Here is a 22,878-nt window from a genome sequence, read left to right on the forward strand (position 1 = left end):
TAGCTTGTTTTTGTAAGACTGTGTGATGTTAAACCTATTGTAGCAACCTTCTGAATGTTTTTCAGCATTGTTGGGTTTAATCAAGCTCAGAGTGTGCTACTTCCGTATTTCCGTATTTTTGTACATCTTGTGGTTGTAACATTTGTGATCATCTCCTTTTATTTATTTTTTGGCACAGTACCTCCAAACAGGCCAACCACTCCCCTGGGCGCAGCAACCATTGTCCCACCTCCGAGACCATTATCTCGGCCCAAACTGCCTGCAGGCAAACTGACGGGCATCAACGAGGCTGTGAGTAAAGAAGATATTCCCCGATTCCACCTCAGCCAGGCTATATTATAGAGACTGAAGCCGAATTGAATGCAGTGAATGATTAATCAGTTAGTTGTTTTTTTCTACAGGGCCGACCATTCAGCCCTCCCAAGATGACCAACTCCAGCCCTCCTCCCGCTGCTCCTCTGGCTCGTGCCGAGAGCTCCTCCTCTCTCAGCTCCAACACCTCCTTGAGCGCCAGCAACACACCAACTGTCGGTGAGTCTTCAGTTTCACTCATATATGCACATTAAGATGAACACAAGCTGCCCACACAAAATCTGCATTCACATCATCCGCTTTCACAATAAAATAACAATGAAAATCATATGTATTGTGGTATTTTTATTTTATTTTATGTTTATTTTTTACACTCAGATTCACATCTAAGAAAATCTAACGTGCACAAATAATGTTCTACACATTTTATTTCATTATATGGTCAACATATTGCTTACCAGATCACTCCATCCTCACCCTTCACTGTTGGGCTGTGCTATCGGCCTATTTTTCTTTTCATTTTGAATAAAGAGGACGATTTGTTCGTGGGGAAACTGCCCACGTTTGAGAAGAGATGTGAGACTCCTGCAGGTACGGTGGAAAGAACCCAGAAGAACATTTTGTTCTAACTAACTAACAAACTCCTGAATGATCATCTGTCCTTGATCAACCAACTGCATTGCCCCGTCTGCTAAACCACACCCTGTTCCCATTCTGTAACACAGCCTTTGATCTGCGCTGGGTTTTTCTTGCATCAAACTAACGTGGATGATCCCTAACCATAAAACTGACTATTGTGCTGCTGTGTTGTATTGTAGCTGAGAATGCTTGGGAGAAATTTCTCAAAGAAGTCTTTTAACTTTACCTGATGATCTTTCAGTGTTTGTCGCTGCAAAGGTTTTAATTGTCTGAGCTCAATCAAAATACTTAAATGTCTTTTTTTTAATGTTTTTCTTTTCTTTTCTCTGATAGGGACCTCTCGTGGGCCCAGTCCAGTGACACTGGCCTCCCAGGATGCATTGCCCATTGCAGTAGCATTCACAGAATCGGTTAATGCATATTTCAAAGGAGCAGATCCCAGCAAGTGAGTTACACATCATCTGCCCTGCAAAGACCATACAGACATCATTCAGACTTCTATAGACATTCTATACATTTGACATAGAGAGTTGTACAATTGTGATCTCCATGCCTAGGAACATCAAAGAGTAATACAATCATATCTGTAAAATGATTTTTTTTAATCCTGATTTTAGGTGTATTGTGAAGATCACAGGAGACATGACCATGTCCTTCCCCAGCGGCATCATCAAGATTTTCACCTCTACTCCGTCTCCTGCTGTACTCAGCTTCAAACTCTCAAACACGAGCAGATTAGAGCAAATCATGCCCAACCAGCAGCTACTGCACAGGTGACTTTGTGTTTCTGCTTGTGTTACACTACCATTTGGGTCACTATTTTCTTCTTATTATTATTGTTATTATTATTATTATTATTATTATTATAAAAAAAGAAAATAAATTTCATGTCTCTCTGTGAATGAGCGGCGTTGTCATGTACTACACACTCAAGTATGTGCCAGTGTGGCTTATAGTGCCAGGTTTAACAGAGCCTGCTGTCTCACTATCTGAGGAAGTGAACAATAATCATTTCATCATTTTATTTGAGAAAACCATGGTCAAAAACAAATACTCAAAGCTTTTCAATACCACCCGTCCAAATACAAGTCTGCTTTTTAACTTGAAGAAATTGACAGAAATTACGATTGTACTATAATGTAGCCTACTTCTAAAATAATAATAATAATAATTTACATAAACATTAGGGAATATAATTTTTTCCCTCATTTTAATTTGGTAAATCTCTGTTGTGCAGCCCTTTGCGATTTAATTAATTAAAAATCAATTAAATTGTTACATTTGTATGCATTTTCATCACCACCATTTTTGATAGTATATTTTTAATTAAATCATTTATCAAATCAAGTACAGAATCCAGAAAAAATTAAGTCAAACCAGAATTTATGAATTTGTATGAATTATTAATGATACATATAAGTTATTAAACTAATAAATAATCAATAGTCACATTTTCTTGTTTTTGATTAATGAAATTTGAATAAACGCATGCTTTCAAACATTTGTTCAACTAAAAAGAAAAACTGTTTTTTCTGTGTTATTTATCAAATAAATGCAGCCTTGATGGGCATAAGAGACTGATTTTGTATATTTGTAACAGCTTTCTTATTTTCATCATGATTCCACATCGTAGCTCTGTGCTCAAGTGCTCTGGCTAAACTCGCGCTGCTCTCGCTCACCCACATCCTTTTTGCTGTTGTGTGAGTTGGTGCCAGCAGCTCCCAGGCATGACTAATCAAATCAGGAGGGATTTGTGATTTAATAGTTGAGCTGCTGCAGTAGGGTTAGTTGTTCCATGCTGCTACAATGACACGCAGCAGTGAATTATTTAGCTCTTAATAGTGTTTCCTCTGTGTGTGTGACTCCAGTGACTCCACCCAGAGCGAGACAAACACTAAAGACTTTTGGCTGAACATGCCTGCACTGACAGCGTACCTCAGGAAGATCTCTGAGCAGAACCCTACTGCATCCTATTACAACGTGGACATCTTAAAATACCAGGTTTGTAGTTTTTCATTCAGTTATCTTTGGGACAGTTCTCTGTTTGCCTATGAATTCTTAAAAAAAAAAAAAAAACGAGTAAAGCATGTTAGTTCTAGCTGTTCTAGTATACTTGCATGTTTACTGTTGATATTTAGTTTGCCCGATTTTTGGTGGGTAAGCAAAGATCCTTTGGCCTTCTTTTCTCAGGTATGTTCCAATGGGATTCAGTCAAGTCCTCTGAACCTTGTGGTGTACTGGAAATGCACTCCTAGTACTACCGACCTGCGAGTGGACTACCGATACAACCCAGAGTCCATGCAGTCCCCCGCAGCTCTCACCAATGTACAGGTGTTAGTCCCCGTCAATGGTGGCGTCACAAACATGCAGTCACTTCCCAATGCCATCTGGTGAGTTGGAGGGATTAGCCACACAAATATACAAACACACAATATATCTTGTTATAAAAACTGCTGTATAGACCTAATCACTGTAATATTTAAATTATATACATAACACACACTAACGTTTAAAAGTTTGGGGTTGGTGATTTTGTTTTATAATGAAGTTCAAACTAAAGAGGCTGATAATAAAAAAAATATTTTATTTTTGAAAATCTGTAAAAACTGTTATATTGTAGAATATATGTAACATTTTTAACAGTTTTTTTATTTAATATATTTTTAGATGCTATTTATTCCTGTGATGTCAAAGCTGAATTTTCTGTATCTTAACCCCAGTCATCATTGATACGTGATCCTTAAGAAGTCATTCTAATATTCTGATTTGATGCTCAAGAAACATTTCTTATTATTGTCAATGTTGAAAAGAGTTGAGCTGCCTAATATTTTTGTGGCAAACAAGATGCAATTTTTTTTCAGGATTCTTTGTTGCATTTATTTGAAATAAATGTAAACGTCTTTACTGAACATTTTGACCAATTTAATGCACCCTTGCTTAATAAAAGCAATAATTTCTTTCAAAAAAGAAAAAAATCTTACCTACACCAAACTGTTAAATACACAGCGATGTATGCATAATCATAGAGTCACTTTAACAATGTGATTGTTACTGTTTTAATTAGGAACGCAGAACAGAGTAAGTCACTATGGAAATTGAGTGATATCTCTGAAAAGTCTGAAAATGAAGGTAAGAACAAATATATATATGTATTGTTTCTCATTTCCCGTAGGAATTTTATAGACCAATTAAAATATCAATGCAAAAAGGTCAAAAAAAAAAAATTCAGATAGCAGACACCACAGTGCATTTTCTACATTGTGTTATAGCGATTAAAAGATCATCTGGCAGTGAGTATTTGGGTGTTGACTATGTTTGTATGTGTCAGGCTCTGGTTCTTTGAGAGCAAAGTTTGAGCTGTCTGATGGTCCCTCCATCCCTGCCACCCTGGCTGTTCAGTTCTTCAGTGAAGGCAGCACTCTGTCTGGTGTAGATATGGAACTGGTCGGCTCTGGTTACCGTCTCTCCCTCAACAAGAAGAGATTTGCCACTGGTAAGACGGACTTTAGACTTCCCCAAAGCAACATTTACCCCATCACTAGAAGATGTTATGATTCGAGATCATGGTGTTATTATAACAGTTCATATGTCAACACATTCTCAACATATGCAAAAGCATGTAGTTTCGTCATTGAAATGAGTTGACCAGAGATGTGTGTTTGTGTATATTCACAGGCCGCTATATGGCTGACTGCTGAGATCTGAGCAGAGGCCTGTCCGCTCTCAAATGCAGGGAAAATCTGGAGGTTGATTTCTGTTCATTCATTAATTCTGTCACTGGTTCGCAATGATATTTATGGAGGATCGTTAGGGGGGATGGAAAAAGAGTGCTGTCTGGGTGAAGGCCTCTCATGCTTCTGTTTCCTCTCCACGCTCTGAACGATCCAGTTCCAGTGGAGCACCTTCTGGAGGTTCAAGATTTTTATACTATATTAACGTAGCACTGAACATCAAACACTGTGTACAAAGAAAAATAAAAAAAAGAAAACAAAAAATTAGGAATGGCAGGATATTGGCGAATGAAATCATTAATCTTTGATACTTTTCGATCAATTCAGACTTTTATAAAGTCAGAACGGTAGTGTTTGTTATTTTGATATGTATAGTTAACAATTTGTAATATGAATTATGTGTATAATACAACATATCTTGGCAAAAAAAAACTGCACTAACAATCTTTCTGGATATTTGTTGAGCATTCATTTCTCCTCTTGTATTCACCCTAATGTCAGTCACAATGACAATGAAGAGAACAAAAGGTTGGGAAAAAAGGAGAGACGAGAAAAGCCTCAGCAGCAGATCATTTCATTCTCAAGAAAGCCTTACTTCTCGTCTGTGGTCTTTTCCGATTTAACCCCCCCCCCCCCCCCTTCAAAATTTTTTTTTGTTGTTTTCAGATTAATTTGTGTCTTTCAGTTGTATTTTTCCTTATAAATGTGCAATGAAGATATAAGCTTTCAAAATTGCATTCATGGATTGTTTTTAAAGGAACACTCCATTTTTTACATTCCCCTAGTTTTACCATTTTTGAATCCATTCAGCCGATCTCTGGGTCTGGCGGTACCACTTTTAGCTTAGCTTAGCATAAATCATTGAATTTGATTAGACGGTTAGCATCTCGCTCCTATTTAAAACTCGACCCTTCTGTAGTGACATTGTGTACCAAGACTGAGGGAAAATGAAAAAATGAGATTTTCTAGGGTGATATGGCTAAAAACTATATTCTCATTCCGGCGTAATAATCAAGGAACTTTGCTGCCATACCATTGGTGCAGCAGGTGCAGTGATATTACGCAATGCGGGAATGAGAGTATAATTCCTAACCATATTGGCCTAGAAAATCAAAACTTTTCATTTTCCATCGGTCTTAGTACACGATGTAACTACAGAAGGTAAAATATAGAAACTCTTTTGTCATTTTTGAGCGAGATGCTAACGGTCTAATCAGATTCAATGATCTATGCTAAGCTAAGCTTAAAGTGCTACCGCCAGACCCAGAGATCGGCTGAATGGATTTGAAAATAGTAAAACTCAACTGTTTAACTCTAGGGGAGTTGGATAATTAGCATATTTCCAGAAAAAGTGGAGTGTTCCTTTTAAAGTTTAGTGCCATTTTCACTTTGTCAAGAGAACCTTACTGGTTCATTGTGTGTCTTGCTTAACAGCAAAAGACAACTTATCACTAACTTCAGTGCCTCTTTTTTTGTTACTTGAAATAATTATACAGGACAATTTGCATGTTTAAGTCTAAAAGATCCATGTTTTCCCCTTTTTTATATTATGACCTTTCCTCTTCCTAAATTTTTGAAGTGCCAGTTCAGTTCTTTATGCTTCCTGATGGGACACTGAAGGGAAAACACTGCCTAAACATTAGCCTTTGTCCTTCAAACCCCTTTAGAGTGCTTTACCTAAACAGTTCACTGCAAAGGAACGTGCTGTTCCCATTTTAGATGTCATCCAGGTGTTTTCTGTAATGCCTTATAGATGTGTGCAGAAATAATACCAAAATAACCACAGAGAGTTTTTAAACACCCACCTGACCATTTGAGGAGATCCTTGTTGATAAACAGACCAAAATATTCTGAATATTAGCATATCCAGATGAATTACAAGCATGCACACTTTTTAGTGTAGTTGATTAACAACGGACTACCAGTTTGATTAGATTAATGTATTTTTAAGGGTTACTGTGTGTATATGTTTTCACCAAATGTGCCGTCACGTCTGTTTTTGAGTGTTTAATGTTAATAATAATCTGAACACATTAGTTTCTTAAAATTATGCCTTGAATTATCTTTTTTGCTTTGAGCAAGTTTGCCAAATACCAATCAAAAAGCACAATGATGCAATGAGCCAGTGGAAGTTTTTTTTTTTTTTTTTTAGCTGGAACCCAGTGCAGAGCATTTACAGTGCTTTAAGGGGCTCTGTCCCCCATACAAGGGCTATTTGCCTTGTCCTCTTAAGAGGACCACATCTCCAAGGGCTACCCCAATCTCAGCGATAGCCAACACCATCTGTACCTTAAAATGAAAAACACTAATAAACACTAAACGCCACCAATGAAGGATGAATCTGAAAACAATGACGTTCTTTCGAATTACGTCTTGTTTTCACCAGGAACTTTTTTTTGTCTCTTCGGTAGCAGGCTAACAGTTTTGTGAAGTAACAGCATAAAGTTTTATATTCAAGATCATCACTGTCTTTATGTACTGTCTTAATTCACTTGTATTCACTATAAAATGTGGTGTTGGTGTCAATACAGAGGCAGAAATCAACTAGTGAACATCCTGGTCAGTGTAGCATCCCAATACAATACAATATTGGCTTCTTTACGTGAATATGAACTAGTTGTGTAGTTAGCGAGCTGGTTCTTGCTGCCTCCACAGCCACGTCAATATTCAAAGGCATTTTGCAGCATTTAAAAAGTTTCTTCTTTTCTTTCATTCTTTTCATGTCCACATTCAGTGGCATGGTAAAACAATATTTTTTTTTTTTTACCCACCTAATGTCAATTTGTATAAATATTTCTGCCATGTTTCTCTGCTTTATGATGTTCTGTGTCAGTAATAAATGTGTAATATATAAATCTATACAAATATAAGAAATACTACAGAATCCTAACTTGTCCGTCTTCTTTGTTTGCATAGAGCTTTTTAGAAATTAAGCTGTTTCCTTAATCAAAAAACAGCTCAATATCCCATCAGTAATATAACTGTGAAGAAAATGAGCAGCTTTTGGCATTCATTTCATTTGAGAGAATAGCTGATGTTTTATTTTCTTCACTAATTTCACCAGTATATTTACACACTGACCTCTGGAAGACCTTGTTATGTGTGTGTGTATATATGTATATATGTATATATATATATATATATATATATATATATATATATATATATATATATATATATATATATATACAGTATATGATTGGTTAATACTAAATAAACGTTCAATTTATCATACAGAGCAGGTAAATATTCTACTCTGTGCTACAGACACAGATCAGGTTCTGATTCGTAAACGTAACACTGTAATTTTGGACTGTGCTTCAGCTATTCAGTATTGTTTCCATGTATTTAAGCATTTTTCATGCACTTGATGGTTGATTTCTACTTGGGGAAAGTATGGATAGATTTAACGATAAAGCAATTCAACATTCAGATGTTTACACAGTCATGCTTCTGAACACATCTGCTGCACTTCCACTGCTCCTTGCAAAGTGAAATAAAACTTACCCACATGTGCTAGCCATCCGGCTTACTTGCGCACCTAATGTGTGTGTCTTTTATGTGTTTACATATGTGTCAGGGTTGTAGACCCCTTCATGAACCCTTTCCACAAAAAAAAGCCTCTGCGCTTCACAGTTTGATCTACATCAGACCTGCTTAAATCCTGATTACACTATGCTGATCTGAATTGAGTATATGGTTTAGACCCGTTCATACAGTTATTTTCAGTCCTTTGATATCTTCAGTGTTTGTATCACATTCTTTGTTCAAGACCACTTTTTTTCAGGGACCACTTCTACAGGCAACATCGTTACGCCACTAGTTGGCAAAAGTCTTTATGAGTGAGTCATGGAAACATTCAGTTAACAGAATAGCACTTGTTTATTCAGGAACCAATCAAAGATGCATCCCAATTTGCATACTTAGGCTCTGTTTTATGCCATTTGTAGCATTAAGTGGGCCTATTGTTCTCACACTGAAAACGCCATAAAGATGAAGTGCACTTGAGGTGTCCTGATAATGTAGGCCTAGGCCTTACTTAATTGAAAATAAATAGATATATAATTGTGGAAGTTTTGGACCCTTAATGTTTTCCTTACTTACCGGAAGGTTATCAGACTTGGATTTTGGTTAAAAAAAAAAAAGCTATACACTCATTAAAGTAGTTTTTATACATTAATTGAAAAGTGATGATTTAATGACGTTCTATTCAGAACAACAGTTCTTTTTATAGGGGTCTAGTTAGAGGATCCTTAGCAGGGAGTTTGATTGACAGGTGATCTGACCAATCGTAACGTAGAATCTGTCATTTTGTCTGACAAACAAATCAGACAGGAGAGTAGATAAACTTCGGTGGATTTGAACTTCAGTGTCAAAGTGATCCAAAAGTGAAGATATCATGCTCTAGAATGTTAAAAGATTAGAGGGTCTTTCGTCTCTTCGCTAACTGATTTCAAATGTTCTTTGGATGTTGTCACAGCCGATGTTTTCGCATAGACTCTGTGGGGTAATAGAGTTGAGTTATTAAAGAAGGAGAGAGCAGGAGCAGCATCACTTACGTTTATGCTCCATTACAGAATGACATGGCCTTTTGATCCAGCGCCCCCCTCTTCAGTATGAGCAAAACCATCTGAGCAAACACACTAGCTGGACCTTCATAACTTAAAAATGTGTTTACTTTTCTCCTCCATCTCACACTATTCCCCTCATTTACTCCTCTTTAATCCTTTGGCTTCTCTTTCTCTCTAACTTTCCACGTTTCCACCCGCGCCCATCTACTGACTGTATTCTGTTTATTTTCTCCTCTACTCCGTTCTGAAAACATCTATCCTACTGTATCATCTCTTTCCCTCTTCCTCCTCTCCTAACCACACCTTATATCATTCTTGATCTGCGTCCACATCTGCCGGCTCCTCCCTCGCTTCAGCCTTTGGTCGGTCTCCCAAAACAACAGTGCATGAGGAGCTCGCTTCAAACCATCTGAAATCCTTCAGATTCTCCTGACACTCATATTTCACCCTCTAGAATCCATATGTTGAAAGATGTTTTAATAGAAACCTTGTTTTAGGACCATGTCGTCTGCCCAGTGAGATCTCTGCATCTCATAATGCTTTCACTAATTCTAGGCCCTGTTGACTCGTGGAGATGAATCTGGACATGGTTTGTGTGTGTGTGTTTGCTTGGGTATAGTTGGGGTACAGTATTGTCCCCAAAAGTGAGGTAATGCTGCAATCACAATACACTTACTCTGCTGGACTCTCTGTTGCGCAATCTCAACTCTGACAAAATCTCCATTATCTCTTTGTAAAAATTGCACATTTTCTGGTTAGTCTATGGAATGGGAATGTGGAAACCAATTTAGATCATCTAAAAATAAAGCTAAATAAACGTGCATGTTTCAATGTTTGATGCATATTATTGCACACAAAAATGGAAAGCATCTTCTCAGTCTTATCACATTTATGATATGCTGGTTTCCTTTCAGGATTATAAATTCATTGAATTGGAAACAAACTCCAGATTAATACAGAGAGTGCTTTTAAGGATGAAAAAACTGGATTTGACAAGGTGACTGGCATCAATTTTTTTAAAATACATGAACAGTTTGTTTGAGGTTGATGTTCCATTCTGTTACTTTTCCAAGCTAGTGTGGGTTGGATAGATTTAATGTCTTCATAAATAAAGTGTACAGACAAGAGACTTGTGAGGATGTTTGAAGTGGTGCACACAATTTGAAAGGCCAATAAAATAGCCAGAATCATGTCACAAGGCAGAGTGTTCAGATACAAAATTTTACTGCTTTTGTTTACAGGCTTGCAGATAAAAAAAAAAGTCCATCATCTGCCTGGATTTTATTTTGATTATTGTGATTGGTTCCTCTCAGTTACTCAGCGGCGGCATTTGTTTCTCTCCTTGTGTCTTTCTCCCTCCTACCCTGTCTATGCCTCTCTGCTCTCTGGGTTGAAAGCAGATTGGTGAAAAGGCACGTAAAACTGTTCCTCCATACTAAGCCAAAGAGAAACTGTAGATGAGAGCTCAGAGCAGTGGAAGGATGGAACAATGGGAGGACAGGTTGAAGGGAATGAGAGATGCGAGAGAGAACAGGCTTTCGTGCCTGGCGAGCAAAGCCACGTCATGGGCAATTTGTCACAAGGTCGGGGGCCATGATGGAGGATGGTGACATCTTAACTCCCATGGAGCTGCCCAACAGTGTCTATACTATCAGCCAGCCAAAGATGAGGTAATATTGCCTGCACCAGATCACACCAAAAATGTCAAGGCTTTGTGTCCTGTATTGCAGATAATCATATCTAATCACATAACGATGAAGTAATTTGTGCAAGTCTGTTAGTGTGAGCTGTTGCATGACACTCTTGAATACTTCATACTTCCAACTGGTCAAATTCAGCATTCAGTTGGATGATCTTTCCTAATATTTAGTGTTGTTCATAGCAACTTTGTGTCAGACTGAATCTGAAATACTTTTTCATACAAATGCAACCGGTGCCATTTTGCATCTCGACTGTAGAGAAATCACTTTAGAGGACTTCAGTGTTAATATTACTGTAATGCTGCTTCATGCTTCATGTGTGTTTAAGTACATTGTAATTAACTTTTTTTTATCTTAGAGTGAGCTGGCAGATTAAAGAATACATTTAGGTAAAATTGTAAAATAATTTACATAAAGTTGATGTGTGGATAAGATTTGATGTCAAATTCTTTTAATCTGAAACTCAGACATTCTAAGGACATTTATGTTTTCACCAGTTGTTTCAAATATACACTACTGTATAAAAGTTTAGGGTCAGTGATATATATATGTTTTTCTTGCGAACCAAATCAGAATGTCTGAATGATTTTTGGCGGCTAAAAATTTCAGGTGTGTCATCACAGGATTAAATGAAATGTTATAATTAAAATAGAAAACAGGTGTTATAAATGAAGCAATGTAGACGCGCAGAACAAAATATGGCTGGTGAAAACAGATGGGTGCAGTAGCTCTCGGCTGATTGGTTGTGGAGGATGTACGTGTCTATGTCATGAAGCAACGTGCTGCCTCACTGAAATGAAGTGGGTGGTCAAAGTCTGGGAGAGAGAGGAATAGAGAGAGTGTGCAATGGAAACCCATTAAGGCCCCTTTTGTGATTGCAGTCGGGCTTTTCCCATTGGAGGACGTGGATACTCATGCAATAGTGTGCAGTCTGGATATTGTGCTGGAAGGAAGAGGGGAGATGAGGTAAATTAGGACAAGAGAGGAATCAAGAGTGAACTACAGTTGCAAATAATAAAAGATTTAATTTGCTGGCTGATCATTTAGAGACGAATGAAGCAATAAGTTAATGCTTTGTTAATAAGATTTAAGATTTGTTAATACAATACTGAGACCATGTAGTCTTCACTAATATTTAATCCAGTGCAGGGTCATATGAAGAAATTCTGTACTGTTGTTTTGTCATACCATCGAATTCAACTGACTAGCGGCTAGAGAGAATCAATAGGGGGTGATTCAAACAAAGACTTGTCCAAAGCTTTCACACTGACCATATCTGAGCAGATATCATTTAACCAGAACTATCCTGCACACACACATACCAGCACACACATTTGTTATTCACATGCATACTATATGCCATGATCACAAAGAGAGAGAGAGAGAGAGAGAGAAAGAGGAAATGTTCTCCTTATAAATATTTGGACTCGGCGTAATTGAAAGAGTGTGTCAGGCCCAAAATCTGGGCCGATTTTAAACATTCTTGTGCTGGAATCTATTCTCTTTCTAAATGTCTCTCAGGTGTCTCCTCGAGTTTTTGGGAAAAGAATTAAAACAAAGTTTTTAGCACGAGAAGGTTCTGACATACTGCTTGACCCTCAAGAAGAGATGGAGGAATTTAGCACGGTACTCGCAATCATATAAAAAAATCATATTTTTTTCCAACATCTACTGTGATTTAAATCATACTGTTCTCTCCAGTGTCCAGTTCCAGTTTACAAAATAATTCTGGGCAACAATTACTTGCAAGCTCCATATACTGCTCCACAACAACAGGTAAACAATGGACTGTGAAAAACATGACACGGTGTGCAATAAAACATGGCATATGCATTTTGCATATGTGTTAAACAATGACAAACACATTTCATGACTCTGTCTGTTGTTATTGGACATTGAGAGTGGTGGATATATAATTAGCTTAGTACCACAGTAAAATGTTACTGTGAGATAAGTGTCATCAAAGTTAAATGACAGTGTTTTTGGTGAACTGGACAATAGTTGCAATTTGCTAGGTTATGCAGTGCTCTGGGTGAAACATTGTTTTGCTAATCAAATCCGTTTGGACTCCAGAGAGGACTTTGAAAAGTTAAAGTGATGCAGAATTGTTTTGATATTGTCGGAAACTTTTTATCTCGGTTTCTCTCTCTGTTTTGGCATATTTAAGGACATTATATTGCAATTTTACAAACATGGTTCCCCTTGTGCAAGAAAAGGTTTAGGTTGTGTGCAGAAATGATGATGAAACTTTCATAGTGCATACCGGTATAAATATTCTCTAGACTTTGCTCTTTTGATTTCGGTGATACATTAATAGGATAGTTCAACTGAAAGTGAAAATTCTGTGATCATTTACTTTCTTCTGTCCAACATAAAGGAACCGATTTTGAAAAATGTCCTTTTTTTCAGTTGAAGAATGTTGTTTTGAAGTCCCTCTGACTGTATGGACAACAGCTGAGATATTCTTCAGAATTACATTTTTACGACAGTTTTCATTTTTGAGTGAACTCTTCCTTCTATATTGTTTTTATTTTTATTATTTCTTTTTACTACAGATCCTTGTTTTAGTGATCTATTCATTCTATTGAAAAAGGCAGTTATTTTGGTAATAAAATTGTAATATTCGGTCCAAACAAAAAGAGTGATTTTAGGTTTAGTCTTTGGACCTGCCAGTTTCCTGCATGTACTTTACCATGCAACAGATTTCACATTTCAGTGCTCGCACCAACATGATGACTGAGTGTTCAAGAGCATAAGAGCAATGATCTGTTACCTGTTAACTAAGTTTCTGAGCCAATGTCCAAAATAGATACACAATAAAAGATCTGTCATGCATAGATGAGTGGACCTTCGTCAGACAAGTGTCTAAATCCTAAAGCCTCTATACAAAAACAGTGCAGTTCTGGCCAGATGAGACATTACGGCATTCTAGATTTTTGGAAGAGCACAACAGAAAGTAGGAATCAAGGGACAAATCCTCTTGCCGAGCCAAGTGATGCAGTACCTGCTGGTGTTTGTAGTACCATCACAAACAGCAACCAGAGTCCCAGTGATGTCCCTGTGAATGTCGTCACTTTGATGCCCGGCCAAGCACCAAGCTCTTCAAACGCTCCGGTGTCAGATGGGGACAAAGCTGGTGCCACGCTCCTGTTCTCGGGAATCTTCTTGGGCCTGGTTGGCATGGCATTCACGGCTATGGGGTGGACAAATTACAATTTCAGTCACAGCTACGAGTGGACACAGCTTCTGGGGCCAATTCTGCTGTCAGTAGGAGGTACATTTGTGCTGATAAGCATCTGCAAGTTCCAAATGCTGCTCTGCCTGAGCTGCAAGCAGAATGATGGAGAGTTGACACCTGAAACAGACCCTCTGCCGCCACTTTCAGGACCATCGTTCATCTTCACTAGATTCAATCAGCCCATTACCTTCCACAGGGCCACGGTGGTCCAGTACATCCCACCACCGTACACCTCTGTAGTACCAGACCAAAGTCTGAGTCCTGTTAATGGTTTGCATTCAAACCCCCAGCCATTAGCAGTCACAGTGAACACACCGCCACAGTATTACAGCATGTATCCAATGGAAAACCCTGGATTTAATTCTGGGGAACATGACAGCGCTACAGCAGAGCAAAGGGAAAACAGGTAATGATTATAATTCTGATGACAGTGTGCAATCGATTGATTTAGACACCACGAACACAAGGAGTCTAGAAACAGCATTAATAACAGATCGAGCTGATAAAAATAAAAACTGATCTCTTTATGGTTTTAAGTATCATAAATGATGGGTTTATTAAAGATAATATTGCTAAGAAAACATAATTACTGTAACTGATAAGGTAAATCAGTTTTGAGCTGTAACTTCTATTTTTAAATAGGCATAAACCTCAATGAAATCTTATGTGCAGTGCATAAACTCGTAAAGTATTATTGAATCATTCATTGGAACAATTCAAACGTAACTAAATATTGTTCGAGCCAATATTTGAATTTAGATTTAAATGTTCATAGAGCAGACCAGGGAGTGTTTAACTAATTATGAGCAGCGCCCGCCTGCATGAGGTAACGCTGGAGGTCCTCAAACTGTGTCAAAATAACAACGATTTAAGATCAGACGCCTGTTTTTGAGGCAAGATTGTATAACTTCACATGCTTTGTTAATAAAGGATCAATTGTAGGTTTCTAAACTGCTTTTATTTGAAGCGGATAAATATGTGAATATTTTATCAAAGTTTAAGACTCGAAAAACACAGTTACAGACAATAAACAAAGAAATATGTTTCAACACTAACCGATCTGCCCAAAATTCTCCTAGTTGTCAGTCAGGCACCTTTTTACAGTTATTATTTGCGCCGAAGGCTGACCAAAGTGGATTAATGATACCTTTGCGGGGTTTGTTGCAGGAATCGCGGTGTCTCAGAAGACGAAGAAGAAGAGGAGAAAGAGAGTACAGCAGACAGCGCCTCTTCTCCACCTGCTTACGAGGACATCTACACCCCTGAACAATTAAATACATTTTATTAAGAACTTTTTTTAAATACATTTCATTTGTTAACTTAAGGTATCCATTAGCGTATTTGTGTTGCGTAATTTTGCTCAATTAAAATGAGACTCAGAGAATATTATTTAAGTGTTCATAATTGAAATCTACAAGACATTTTGTTCATGAGCCTGGGAGAATATTAAATAAGTTTCCACATGTTGAAAATACAGGCTAGTACGATTTCGTTTAGTTTCGATGTTTAAAGATTCTTTTACACGTTACAAATAATGCGAGCGGCTGTCCTCGTGCTCTCGTGTCCTCTTGGGCTCCTGAGAAGTTCATGGCACACGTGAGCGTCCAGTGAGGGCCACATGGGGGCAGAAATAGTGAGGAAGTACGACAAAACTCCTAATTCACCAACACTGGGGAAGGAAGGTGTATTTTATGCGTGTTCATTTTAATAACTGAAAGTATGACAAATAAAAAATGTAATGACGTTGTGGTGCAACAGCAGCATAGCAAGTAAAGTCTGTAGAAGGTGTTTCAGTTTGACGAGTACTTTGAGATGTATTCTATGCGTCTTTTTTGTAGAACCTTTAAAAGAAATATCTCATGTCTGTCGTTTTAGGAAATGTGAGACTGTAGATTTGTTTTTACAGTTTTATCGGTCTATCTTTTTAGCGATTTAAAATATAAAATCTTAGTATCCTATCTAAACTTAACAAAATACTTTAGTATATCGATTTTATTATTCTAAATTAACACAACAATTAAGCCATTAAAATTAATGTTCAATCAGCGTGATCCAAAAGAGAGAAAAAATATATATATTCCATGCTAGCACAATTTTTTTTAACCTTTTAGCGTTTAAATTAGGCTGTTTATAGAAATCGTTAAAACTTGCTGTATTATTTACATAAATTCCTAAAATACATATTTTTAATTCTTTAAATTATTATTGTTTTGTATAGAGAAGTGAATAATAAAGTACAAGTTTTTTTTTGTTTTTTTTTATGATAGAAAACTTGTTTGGATGTTTTCTCGATGTAAATTAAACAGGAAAACCTGCTTATTCATATGATACCAAAGCTATCATTCACTATTTATATAAACAAAAATAATTATTATTATTTCAGTTTGCTTTTGCAATACCCTTTATATTTTCTCTGATTCGGAATAAAAACAGTAACTTCTGTATGATATAACCCTACCCAATAAATTGGTGTTTTTAAATGACTGTAAAGTTAGTTACATTATTATAAATGTTATTTACTTTCATAATGTACATTTATTTGTACTCGAACGCGAGTACAAATAAACAATACTCCATAACAACACTTTTTTAATGATATTATTGCTGCTTTATTTGGACGCTTTTGTTGAGTGTAAAAGTGATAGAAAGCAAGCACTTCTACATGTAGTCTATACTTTCTAAACAAGAATAACTGAGGAGTTGGAACCGGCAATTTCGCAGTGTGGAGCATGCTTTTAACATTTGCCATCTCTCCCTCAAAGTGTAACAGCATCTGCTCAACCAACCTTCGTCCAATGGAATTGAAGGTCTATAAAAGGTATTGAGCAAGCCATGGGCAATCCAATGCTTCAATTCAAGCATCGCGATGAAGTTCGTATTTGCTTGTCTTTTGCGAACTATATGGAATTTAAAAACTTAAAAAAAAAAGAAAAACTTTAAATGGCTAAAACGTTTAACACGCTTATCGATTGGTACAGAGTGCATTCATAAATATTTTTAATAATGCATTTTTTATATATATATATATTATAAAATTACTGTTTCCTCACACTATACCGTTACATTTGTTGCCAAAATGCAACGCTTCATCTGTTCCTAAATGACTACTTTGGTAAATTCTGAGATTATCTAGCCTACTTTTTATTAAAGAAAGAGAACAGTCTGACGAACACAGTTTCCGTTCCAGTTCATGTGTTTTTACTTCTGAGCTGACTTTTAAAAATACATTGGAATTTTTTAAAAATACATTTTTTTTTTAAGTCATAGCCTAACGTCCTCGTGCTGAATTCTGTAAACCTAAAATGTCTAACATTTTAAAATCGAAATATTGATTTTATTAGTGGCGCGCTTGATAGAAAAGAATTAATGGATTTTTTTTATTTATTTTGGATTTGGAAATGTTGACATATAGTAGGTACAGTTTATGCAATCCCATAATTTCCATCGTTTTTTCAGTGTAAATTATTCTCATTAAACGCACTCTGCAACTATTAGGCTACCTATAATATATATATATATATATATATATATATATATATATATATATATATATATATATATATATATATATATATATATATATATATATAATATCCTACCTGACGTTAAACAGAACTGCTTCCAAAAATCAGCCGACAAGTGCTTTATAGCCAATACATTTTAAACCGGTGTGCTAGGATTTATGTTGCGCCTTTGTATCGAGACCGCAGTGCAATGTGAATTTCATTAATTTCACTGAGCAGTAAAACACGGGTGGCCGACAAATCTCATTATTGGATAGCTTCGCTTTATTTATTACAGAACACGTCTTACATCTGAACTTGTCCAGATGAACGAGGAGGAAAGTGAAAGCATAACCATGAATAGGCAAAGTCTCCATTTAGGTCGACATATGAAACGGCTTATAGTAGGCTATCTAACTCACCTTATTGGTTGCAGGCTTTGTTTATACACTTCCTCGTTAAAAGCTAATCAATCTGTATGAGATTCAGTCTTTACAAAAACGATGGAGTAAAAAGCATCTCTGCACCTATATATAGGCCAACTGTGAGGAAGATAAGCATTTCCGTTTATCTAGCAGCACTTGTTTGTTTGGCTGCCCCGGATATTAGTCATAATATTATGCTATCTTATGGGCTTTTTCTAATAGTTTAATGGATAATTACTTCGTTTATATACCATTAATATAATACAATTAAAAATTGAACTTTTACAAAACAAAAACAGCGCAGGTTGCCAGGTGTTTTGGAGCCAATCTCCTGAAACTCTGAATCCCAGTGGATCAGTCCTAGCTTGTTGATGACTTGACAATATCATGTTGAGGAAAAAGATCCACATTGACCTTTTTTCCCCCACATACAACATAAATTGCAAATATTTAATTATATTCGTGTACAGATGTACCAATATGGGTTATTTTTTATAGGGCTCTTAAAAGCACAAAAAAATGACTCAGTGCAACACCCTCTCGTGGCAATTTCTAATTGTTTTACGTTTTGGTGCCTAAATCGTGTGAGTTCATCTCATTCGTTCGTTTGAAGTTCAGCTTAGGGGTGGAACTTCATGCTTTTTTCCCTTCATTTCCAGTCGTAGGAAATTCACCAAAGCCTTCACTAGCGAGCATTTGACGTCAATGGCCACTTCACGCTGTGTATGCTTTTTTTATTCATCCAATCATTCATTCATTCATTTCTGTTTGTATTCTGAACTTTTTGCTTCACTCTCAACAATTCAACTAACATACCATATTTCATACAGAAGTCTTATTTAGTAGGCATGTGTCAAATGGTATGTTGGGAATAACAACCACAATAACAATACTACTAGTACTATACTACTACTAAAATAAGTCAGTTTCACACTTTTAGGAGCCCTTAAAAACTTCACTGATAAAATATGATATTATCTTTGAGATGTATTTCACTTTGGAGAAAAAATGTATCAGAAATATTTTCATCAGAAATATTAGTCTCTGTAGATAGATAATACAGTTTACTGGGAGTAAAAAATGTTGCCTTTAATCAAACAGAGCACCTTTGGGACGAGGTGAATGAGAAGGCAGTCGTTTAGATGTAACCTATATTCTGATATCATTCAGATGGTGCATCTTTAACCTAATACATATATGCACATGCAATTTACAAAGACTAGAGAGAGCAGAGCATATGTGAAATCCACTGCTAAATATCTGAGTCTGTGGGGAGTGTGTTTTGCTAAATGCCAATTTACTGGTGTTACAGTCTGTCATCGTAACTGCGAGATGCCCGTCGTGCTGGTGGTCTGTTCAACACGTGACATACTGCTCAGTAATGCTAAATAGCAAGAAGGGGAGAAGGGGACAAATGGATTCCATGTTTTCAGCCAAACACAGCGGAGCAGACCGAAGGGAGAGAGCTTTGTTGTTTATGAAAAACATGTGAAACCAATCAAATCCAAATTATCCTCCCGCTGTTCATGTTGCTCGCAGAGCCAGCCGCCCTAGAAGTACTGCCACCCAGATAGAGAGAGCATCACTCACACACTCTCTATTGCTCTATACAGGTTTAACTACTCATATTCTGTATTCTACATACGTAGAATCTAACTAATGGCATGCACACTAACACACACACATGCAGTACATGAATGGCTTGTGTATGCACGTGCGATCATATGCATTACCATATGACTGAACGTTAACACACGCAGAGAGTTTGTTTGGGGCGCATCTGACAGTAAAACCCCAGGATGATTAGATCAATATGGCAAACAGGAAATGATTCACAGACACTGGAGACTCTCACAGCTCATTTACATAAGCCTCAAACACACACTCTGAGTATATATAAACACATGCACACAAACGGATCTGCTGAACATATTGTACCACTGCTCATTTACATTGCTTTTCTGAAACAGGAAGGCTGCTATTGAGACAAGTGTCCCCCAACACACACATTATTACATTTTTCCCCCTCAATTTTCTCAATGCAGTGATCGATGAGGGAAGAGTGCTACCTTTTGAGAATCTGAGTTATGATATAGCGAGCGTTGAAATGAATGTTTACTGTGCGCAGCCTGTTTGATGTGTGAGTGTGAGGGCCTTAAGTAGCTCTGATGGCAAATCTATCAGCGGTCCCCAGGCCCCCCATTCAAGACTTATTCACTCTGGCCGCCAGTTTCTTTCCACAGCCTGAGAAAGCCATTGACTCATGTGTAACCGTGTCTTCTGGAGCTACTATGGTTCCTCCTCTTCTCACTGTTTTTAATACCGCCCACATCTGGACTTTTACACTTTGGCCTCTGTTACCAAGCAGGTGTTCCACCGATTCAGATAAAGAACACAAGACTGTATAACAGCTTTAGAAATATGAATTATGTAAAAAAATAAAAAATAAAAGATTATTAACAGCTGGACTGTGGGAAAGATGGTTAGGAGTGGAAAATGTAGCCGTTTAAAATGAATGAAAATGTCTTGCTTAGATCAATATCTTCTTTTCATAAAACAATTAGTAGTGAAAAGTCATTTGTGGTTGGGAACCATAAAACTCGTAGGTTTAAAAGTTATGCCAAGGTTTCAAGATCCATTTCACTTATAGTCCTGGACTAAAGTCAGGATTGTCTTCAGATACTTCTTCATAGCGAAGCAGGCTTCATTTTGGTCAGAAAAACTGCCCTCCAGTGTTCAATTCATTACCCCTCAATAAATGTCATAATGTAACGCACAATGCAATGACCCTTGTGAGCAGTACATGATCACATATATGTTCTGAATGGGATACTGATTGCCAGCTTTAGGCTGTGGTCCAGTATAATACTGTATCTGATGGAGAAATCATCTCCCTGTCTTTAATAAAACAGAGAGAGGACTAATGAGGCTCAGATGAAGGCCAAGATGATCTTTGCAGATGTCTGGAAAAAGAACCGCAGCCCAATCCAGAGAGCATCAGTGAGATCTCTCTTTTTATCCCTTCTATTCTCTCACTTTTTATGTGCAAACTGTATACAAACAAACACTCACAAGAAAGGACAGTCATGTTCCTCACTGAAACTTTTCAGGTCCAGAGGATTTCACTGCTGCTTGTTTGAGGAACGTTAAAGCGCCAGTAAAGGTGTTATACTGAATAACTTGACTAGATTTACGAGTCTGGTGTTTTTAATGAATGGCATGTGTGGTACGGAGAGAGAATGAATCAGAGTGCACATCTGGGATGTTGTGATAGTGTGGGTTATCCTGATCGAAGTTCCGTAACATTTACATGAAATATTTCCCTTTTTTAAATGAAATGGCAAGAGGTGGCATCCTAGCCTCTGCCTCATCCCGTCTCTTCTTCGTCCAGTTCTGCCTGGTCCTCAAACTGGAATAGTTTTGGTGAGGAAATGTAAACAGAAGCAGCATTGGGAGTGCGGATATTTTGAAACCGTATTCCATTGTTTACATTAGTATTTTCCTTCAGGGAAAACTTCTGTCACTGTCAATTTCGCAGGGCGGTCGGCCAATGTTCCGTCAATGCCTCTCCTACATCAGTGCAGCACTTCTATTTATGACTTAATTCAATTTGGATGCAGTATGTCTGCGGTGGGTCTGTCTGTGTGTGCCTACAGAAGGGTTAGAGGGGATGGGGAAAAAAAGGGTTATTTTAGTTTCAAATGTGTATCTATTCACATATGGTCCTTGTTTTGGCCCATATTCCCCAAGATCTCACCGGCGACCTTTGACATTGCTCCCTCAGACTGACATGATTTTGGCTGCCTCGTTCTGAGTTCGGTTTGACCCCATAGGACCTTAAGGTTCAGAGGTCACAGTTGCTGAGCAGCAAATTAACCCAATGCGTCAAACTTTGTGTGACACCATGGTCAAGTGAGATTTTTGGGTAAAAATATTTTCAAACATTTACGGATAGTAAAAAATTTTCCCCTCTCTCGTTTCTCTTTTTTTGTTTCCTCTTTCATCCTTCCTCTACTTTCTCAACTTCTGGGTGGATATAAAGTCTTGCATGAATAACTATTATTTTGTCCTCTCTCTTTTGTTTCAATAATTCACTTTCTTTCCACATTCCTTCGTCCTCTTCCCTCTTCTGCCCCGCAGTCTCTCACTCAACCCCCCCACCCCAACCTTTTCTCCTTTTCCGTCTTTTTTTAAAGACGTTTCAGTTCAGCTGTCACAAATTATGTTCGCCTGCCCAGCTGTCAAAACAGGGGTGTGTTTTTCTCTTTGCACCCGATATACTACCAAAAGAGAGAGACTGGGAGATGGGGGGTATTGGGTGGGTGGGGGGTTATAGAAAGAGAGGAAAGGAAGGGGGCTTTAATGTTCGTGTTTGGACACAAGCAATTATCTCTAATTATTGTTTTTCTTTTCAGTTTCCCTGTCCTGATGGAGGTCCCAGCCAGACCAACAAGCAATAATCTGGCCTCAGCGGGCCCCATGGTGCAGCTCGTCCGTGGGACTCTCGGGCTTTCATCTCAATGTGAGTCTGGAGTTGATTCAAACACAGAGCGATGGGTGAATTAACCCCAAATCCCTAGCTTTCAATGGGCTTAGCTAAGAGATTATATGTGTTGATGGCAGGCCTTTTATATAAGAGATTATATGTGTTGATGGCAGGCCTTTTATATGTTCTGGGCTTTAAAAGAAACTTCTGCTAGATACTCAGCACTGTTGTAGTGGGCTAGCCATCCTCAAGCTTTTATTTCTGCCCATGTGT

The 22,878-nt window shown here is 37.5% G+C and overlaps 2 protein-coding genes across 9 annotated transcripts in view; both read left to right on the forward strand.

Annotated features, from left to right (window-relative positions):
* LOC127957750 (F-BAR domain only protein 2) overlaps positions 1-7,566 on the forward strand; it is a 37,213-nt gene extending 29,647 nt beyond the window's left edge. For 5 of the 8 annotated variants that reach the window (XM_052556403.1, XM_052556397.1, XM_052556400.1 and 2 more), the window contains 10 exons: positions 179-291; positions 402-531; positions 844-903; positions 1,285-1,396; positions 1,569-1,724; positions 2,820-2,952; positions 3,142-3,341; positions 4,016-4,080; positions 4,280-4,444; positions 4,627-7,566. In XM_052556403.1, the coding sequence (XP_052412363.1) occupies positions 179-291; positions 402-531; positions 844-903; positions 1,285-1,396; positions 1,569-1,724; positions 2,820-2,952; positions 3,142-3,341; positions 4,016-4,080; positions 4,280-4,444; positions 4,627-4,649 (1,157 nt within the window). In that variant the 3' untranslated portion in view covers positions 4,650-7,566. The remainder of the gene's footprint in view (positions 1-178; positions 292-401; positions 532-843; positions 904-1,284; positions 1,397-1,568; positions 1,725-2,819; positions 2,953-3,141; positions 3,342-4,015; positions 4,081-4,279; positions 4,445-4,626) is intronic. The other 3 variants (XM_052556404.1, XM_052556399.1, XM_052556405.1) reach the window with 1 other exon arrangement.
* Positions 7,567-13,696: 6,130 nt separating this feature from the next.
* On the forward strand, positions 13,697-15,940 carry LOC127957200 (transmembrane protein 174-like). The gene is made up of 2 exons (XM_052555630.1): positions 13,697-14,597; positions 15,359-15,940. The coding sequence occupies exons 1-2, from the start codon at positions 13,792-13,794 to the stop codon at positions 15,477-15,479; spliced, it is 927 nt and encodes a 308-aa protein (XP_052411590.1). The 5' UTR covers positions 13,697-13,791; the 3' UTR covers positions 15,480-15,940.
* Positions 15,941-22,878: the final 6,938 nt, after the last annotated feature.

Source organism: Carassius gibelio, chromosome B5 (genome assembly GCF_023724105.1).
Source record: "Carassius gibelio isolate Cgi1373 ecotype wild population from Czech Republic chromosome B5, carGib1.2-hapl.c, whole genome shotgun sequence".
Taxonomy (NCBI): Eukaryota; Metazoa; Chordata; class Actinopteri; order Cypriniformes; family Cyprinidae; genus Carassius; species Carassius gibelio.